Below are 6,487 nucleotides of genomic sequence, written 5' to 3' on the forward strand. Positions count from 1 at the left end.
AGAATATGAAAAAGAAATTTGAACATGAAAGAAATGATAGATGAAAAAAAATAGTGTGTTTTGTCCATGGAAGTATTGGAAATAAAGTAAATTACTGATAATTTTATGGGTTAGTTAAAAGAGTTGGAGATTTAAGACTAAATAAACTCTGTTAAAAAAAAAACTCGGTTAAAAAAAAAAGGCACATCATTTTAAAATGTCTTATAATCACGTACTTTTTCTACTCATCATAACACATATGCATTCTTCCATTCGGTGATTCAACCAAAGATCAAAATGTGAAGGTAATTTATGATATTGGTTGGATAAAAAAAAAAGCGTGAAAGCAAACGACATCCAAAAACTTATATTTGATATAAAAAATTAAGCAAATTAAAATTCAAAAACTAAAAAAACATTTCATCGTAATGTTCGGAGTTTTGAGGGAGCCTACAATGGGTTGGACCATCACATGGGACTAAGAGAAACCCTACAAGTGAGATTAAGATCACATTTTTGCCTAAAATCTTAAGACATTAGGTATATTTTTCGTCTCGCTTATATGTTACTCAATATGTACTATTGCAGCCAATGTAGAAGTTTAACTCACAAATGACACATAAACATCCCTCCCTTGAATGCGAGACTTCGTATGTTTGTGTTATAGTGAGATAGCCACATAAGTTCAGAGGCACATGGTAAAAAAATATCGGTTGGCAGCGATTTCAAAGAGGGTTGTTTGTTTCATTCTTTCACGATAAGAGATAAAGTAAATTAGAAAAGGAAAAAAGATGAAAAATGAATTTGAACATGAGAGAAATGATAAGAGAAAAAAAATAAGGAGTGTGTTTTATCCGTAAGAGTCATTAAAAAAGTGCCACTCAAAATATCTAATAAGCATGTATTTTGTCAATACGTCATAACACATCTACATTTTTTCATTGTAAGATCCCACGAAATACCAAAAGTGAAGGAATTTGAAATGATAGAGAGGTTGAATACATTTTTTTGCATGGAAACGAACAACATTCAAAACAAATTTTTTAGACAAAAAATCAAACAAATAAACCCAAAAACTAACAAAACAAATCATCATGTTGTTCAAACTTCCGTGGGAGCCTACATCAGTTTGTATTATCACATTAGACTAAGAGAAGTCACACAAGTGAGATTCACATCACATCTTCTTTCAAAGACTTAAGACATTATGTATATGAGTACTCTTACATATATGTTGCTCACATCTACTCTTGCTTACAATGTGGAATTTTAACTCACACTTGACACATTAACATGTCTCTATTAAGTGTCAGTAACTCCGTGTTTGTGATCCACTACCAAGAATCACTCTCGGTCCTCCACAATATTGAACCGGGATGTGATACCACCGTTGGAATTCTGGAAGAGCATACACTGGTGTAGATCGACAATTTGGAGAAAGAGCAACCACACAAGTGAAAATGATATCACCACATCTTTATCCAAAACTTTAAGACTTACATATAAGATTTTTGTTAACCGACACTTGATACATGACAACATTATCTCCCTCAAATATGATGAAATTTTAGCCCGTGCTTGGCACGGGTGTCCATACTAGTTAAGTATAAAATTCGAGTTCTTAGAACATACTCCTACCTCTGATCATTATTATAAGAAAAAATTCAATTTTCCAGATTAATGCATCTGATTATCTAAAAATAAAAGACAAAAAAGATTGAACTGTGTTATCTAAAATTAAATAATGATTTCTTAGATAAAAGTGTTATCTAAAATTAAATTAATGGATAAACTGTGTGATTTTTCCTTAATGTGAAGTTTATACCACGTCAATGGGTAGTTTTTTTTATGGACGTCAAGCTCCAAGGTTGATTAATATTTTGAACCAATATCAATTTCTTTCCTCGTAATTTAATCTCGGATAAATTTTGTCTATGACATTTTTATGTGTAGGATGAATTAGTCTCTAATTCATTATAATAAATTGAGACTAGTTTGAATAGTATTATTTTGTTTGAATAATAAATTGTTCACGAGAAAATTGTGAGAAAACTCTAATATATATTTATTTTTTTGCCAAAAGAGAAATATAATAAATAAAAATAACGAGATATACAGATTAGGAAGACATAAGACCTGATCCAAATACAATTTGAGTGGACATAAACCATGAAAATACAAATCAGGTGGAACAACCCTAATCAATCCTAACAAATAAACATTTCTCATGAGCGCAACTTAGCGAACCCCCTGTACAGGCACGATACTAGATTACAAAAAAAAAATATGAAGAGTGAGCGTCCATAGGACAAACTAGGTTTAGAATTGGCGAATGGATCGACCGCTAACACAGGATCATGATTCACATACCAACAACCCCTGAACAACGCAACAGGCATAAAAGCTCTTTCGAGTATAACAATCCAACTTTAATATATTTTTTGTTTTATAAAAAAAAATTAATAAATACTATCTAAAAATTAAGACACACAATTGCAAAATCTCAATTTTTTTTGGGGTTAAACAGCCGAATTGCTATAATTTACTTTTTAATAAGAATAAATAAGATCTTCGAGATTCGAATTTCGACCTCTACATATAAGAATACATTATCTTGAATTATGCTTATGGAGACCGAAAATTCCAATTTAATCCGGGATAAAAATGTTTATAAAAAAATGGAATCATTATTGATTAATCAATCAAGTGAAAACTGTTATTAATAATTAATTAATCAAAATTAAACGTAGTAAAGTTTGAAAACGGAGGGTGAGGTGAGAGTGGGAGGAGGCAAATGCGTGTGAATAAAGAAAGAAGCTTTACTACCACCGTGGTCCAACATGATTGGTGCCACGTACCCCTTTTTTCTAAAAGCCAACACCACGTGTACTATCTAAAAACCAGCCCGCGATTTCATCAACGGTCCAGATGGCATCAATGCAACATCTTCTTTGCCCCTGACGGTGACGGGCAGCCTGCCCGTGATTACATTGTGGCCCCCAGGTGAATTTCTCATACCCTACAAAAGCTTCTCTCCCACCCATTCTCATGGGTCCATTGCTTCCTCCTCTTTCATCCTCTCTCTCTCACCGTTCCTTCATTCATTGTTTTCATATTCATATTCATACACTAATTCTTATAACTATAACTCATAAAGTTGAGTTTCTAGTTTATTGTTTAAGTTTTTCATTATGGCTGGAATGTGTTGTGGTGTTGTCGGAGAAGGTGACTCACCGGCGAGTTCACGTCCCTCCCGGCGCCGGAATTTGGACTTACTACCATTCAAATACATCGCCGACATGGCGTCCGGAGCTTCACGGAAACGCCGCCAACCAGATCTTAAGAAGGATTTCGAAAGCTGTGAAGACTCAAGCGACGACAAAAGTAAGAAAAACAAGAAGGAAGATAAAGAAAAACCTTCAACGGAAGGTAATTTCGAAGTTGAAGAGTGTCCGAAATTCGGTGTTACTTCAGTTTGTGGTAGAAGAAGAGATATGGAAGATTCAGTTTCAGTTAAACCTTCTTTCTCTTCACAAGAACCTTTTCACTACTTCGGTGTTTTCGACGGTCACGGTTGCTCTCATGTAAGTATTTTTCTTTTTTCCGGCGACAGATCTGTTAAATTTTCCGGTGAATTGCGGTGTTAATTGGTTTGTTGTTAATTTTTTCAGGTTGCTACTATGTGTAAAGAGAGACTTCACGAAATTGTGAAGGAAGAAATCAACGAAGCTCAAGAGAATTTAGAGTGGAACAGCACCATGCAACAAGGCTTTGCTCGCATGGACGATGAAGTTCAAAGATGGAACAGCAGTAGCCAAACTGTTACATGTAGATGTGAGCTTCAAACTCCTCACTGTGATGCTGTTGGATCCACAGCTGTTGTTGCTGTTGTCACTCCAGACAAAATTATCGTCTCAAACTGTGGTGATTCAAGAGCCGTTCTTTGCCGTAGCGGCGTTGCTATTCCTCTTTCCTCCGATCATAAGCCGGATCGACCCGATGAATTGCTCCGAGTCGAAGCGGCTGGAGGGCGCGTGATCTATTGGGATGGTCCAAGAGTCCTTGGAGTACTTGCCATGTCTAGAGCCATAGGTGAGTATTTTAACAAAGTCGGTTTTATTATATTTTATTTTATTTTATGTACTTTGTTTTTAATGTTTGTATTCTTTTTTGCAGGTGACAATTATTTGAAACCTTATGTGATATCTGAGCCTGAGGTAACGGTAACGGAACGAAAAGAAGAAGATGAGTGTTTGATCCTAGCGAGTGATGGACTATGGGATGTTGTGTCAAACGACACTGCTTGTGGTGTGGTAAGGATGTGTTTGAAGGCGCAGAAGCTGCCGTCGCTGCCGGGGACACCGGAAAACGAGGTGACGACGGATGGTTCTGATAGGGCATGTTCCGATGCTTCAATTTTGTTGACTAAGTTGGCTTTGGCAAGACATAGTTCGGATAATGTTAGTGTGGTGGTGATTGATTTGAGGAGAGATCGACGACAAGCATCAAATTCCAACAATAATTAAATTAATTAATCAATTAATTAAGGGCGGTGAGAAATGAAACATTTTAAGGATGTGGAGAAAATGGAATGGCTTTTGATTAATCAACCTGTCAATTATCATGTAATGTAATGGGATGGGAATTTAGGTATGAGTGAGTGATGATCAATCAAAAAAGTGTAACTGTGAAAAACAAAATGAACAAGTTACAACAAAAAAAAAAAAATTAGTGTAGGGAAAATTTGTGTCAACAAAGGTATTAATTAACCGGTTGACACACCTTTCTTTGTCTATAATCGAAATCGAATCTATAAAATTGGTTTTTGGTTGGTAATGGTAGCAATTCTTTTGTTTGTTTTTGTTCTTATGAATGAACTATTGGAAATTTAGAACAAAACTTAACTCGGTCTTTTCATTATTTCTTAACCGAACACGTGTATTATTGTCCAAGATTATTATAGCTAGAGATATTTGGTGTAGCATAACTTGTAGATAACTAATAGGCAAGTTAACATTTGGCTAATATTTTATGAGTATTGCTATACATCCCGATGAAAATTATCCCGAGCTGATCACGAAGAGGTGCTGTCCAATTAAGTTGCTCCTTGGCCGGAATTCAAGGGAGGGTGTGGTTATAATTTAGGAATCATGCATAAATTTTATTCATAAATTTTATTCTTGATGTTATCGGGATAATATGTGTCGGGAAGTTTAGCATTTTTCTTATTTTATACATCAACATGCAAGGTGTATCAACATGATGTTAGCATGCATAAAAACTAGTCGAGATACCCGTGCTACAACACGGGTAGCGCGGCTTCTCCGCGCTATATGTCCGCGGCTCCGCCGCATGTCTCGTCTCGGTTGCGTTTGGCATAGTGATTTTTTTTGTCCATAGTGAAAATATGTAAAGTATTTAAAGCATAATAATATATATATTGATCGGTAGTAATGTAAAATTATAAAATAAAGAAAGGTGAGAAAGTGAGTTTTAGTAAAGTGAGTTTTGATAGTGGAAAAGTTTTGACAAAAAACATATAGTGAGATATATTTTTATTAATATATAGTCCATACATTCATATATATTTATCAATATATAATTTCCATTAGATTTCAGAAATAAGAATATACTAATATATTCTCGTAAAACAAACATATACTCATATATATTTTTATTAATATATAGTTCATACACCCACATATATTTTTTGAATATATATTAGTAAAACTTAAGCAGTCGCAGTGTTTAAATAGAGATATTAAAAAAATACTAATTAAATCTGATCACTCGTTGTAGTTACTAAAATGGGTCCCGTGTTACAATTGTACACTCCAATGATTTTTTTAGCGATACATTTTAAAAAAAAACAACGGAAAAAATTTTAGTATGATTAATCATAGTATATTATAATATTGTTTTTGTTTTAATATTGACGATATTAAAAAAGCTAATAAATGAAAATACGTTTCATAAATAAATATATACTAACATATTCCCGTAAAAAAACATATAGTGAGATATATTTTTGTTAATATATAGTTCATATACTCATTTGTATTTTATCAATATATAGTTTCCATTAAATTTCAGAAATAAGAATATATTACTATATTCCCATAAAACAAACATATACTCATATATATTTTTATTAATATATAGTCCATACACCCACATATATTTTATTAATATATTAGTAAAACTTAGGCAATCGCGGTGCTTAGTCCATACACCCACATATATTTTTGTCCTCGTGAGCTTAGCTCAGTTGGTAAGGACAATGCATAAAATATGCAAGGTCCGGGGTTCGAATCCCGGACACCACAAAAAAAGAGATATTAAAAAAATACTAATTAAAACTGATCACTTATTGTAGTTACTAAAATGGGGCTCATGTTATAACTGTAAAAAAGAAAAAATTAAAGTATGATTAATCATATTATATTATAATATTGTTCTTGTTTTAGTATTGACGATATGAAAAAAGCTAATAAATAAAAATAATCAT

The 6,487-nt window shown here is 33.3% G+C and overlaps 1 protein-coding gene across 1 annotated transcript; it reads left to right on the forward strand.

Annotated features, from left to right (window-relative positions):
* Positions 1-3,035: 3,035 nt before the first annotated feature.
* On the forward strand, positions 3,036-4,815 carry LOC146939778 (protein phosphatase 2C 37-like). The gene is made up of 3 exons (XM_085753316.1): positions 3,036-3,563; positions 3,651-4,071; positions 4,156-4,815. Exons 1-3 carry the CDS (start codon positions 3,171-3,173, stop codon positions 4,503-4,505), a joined length of 1,164 nt encoding a protein of 387 aa, XP_085609442.1. The 5' UTR covers positions 3,036-3,170; the 3' UTR covers positions 4,506-4,815.
* The last annotated feature ends 1,672 nt before the right edge of the window (positions 4,816-6,487 follow it).

The sequence above is a fragment of the Medicago sativa genome, chromosome 3 (genome assembly GCF_051527215.1).
Source record: "Medicago sativa cultivar Bolivia chromosome 3, Bolivia_mono, whole genome shotgun sequence".
Taxonomy (NCBI): Eukaryota; Viridiplantae; Streptophyta; class Magnoliopsida; order Fabales; family Fabaceae; genus Medicago; species Medicago sativa.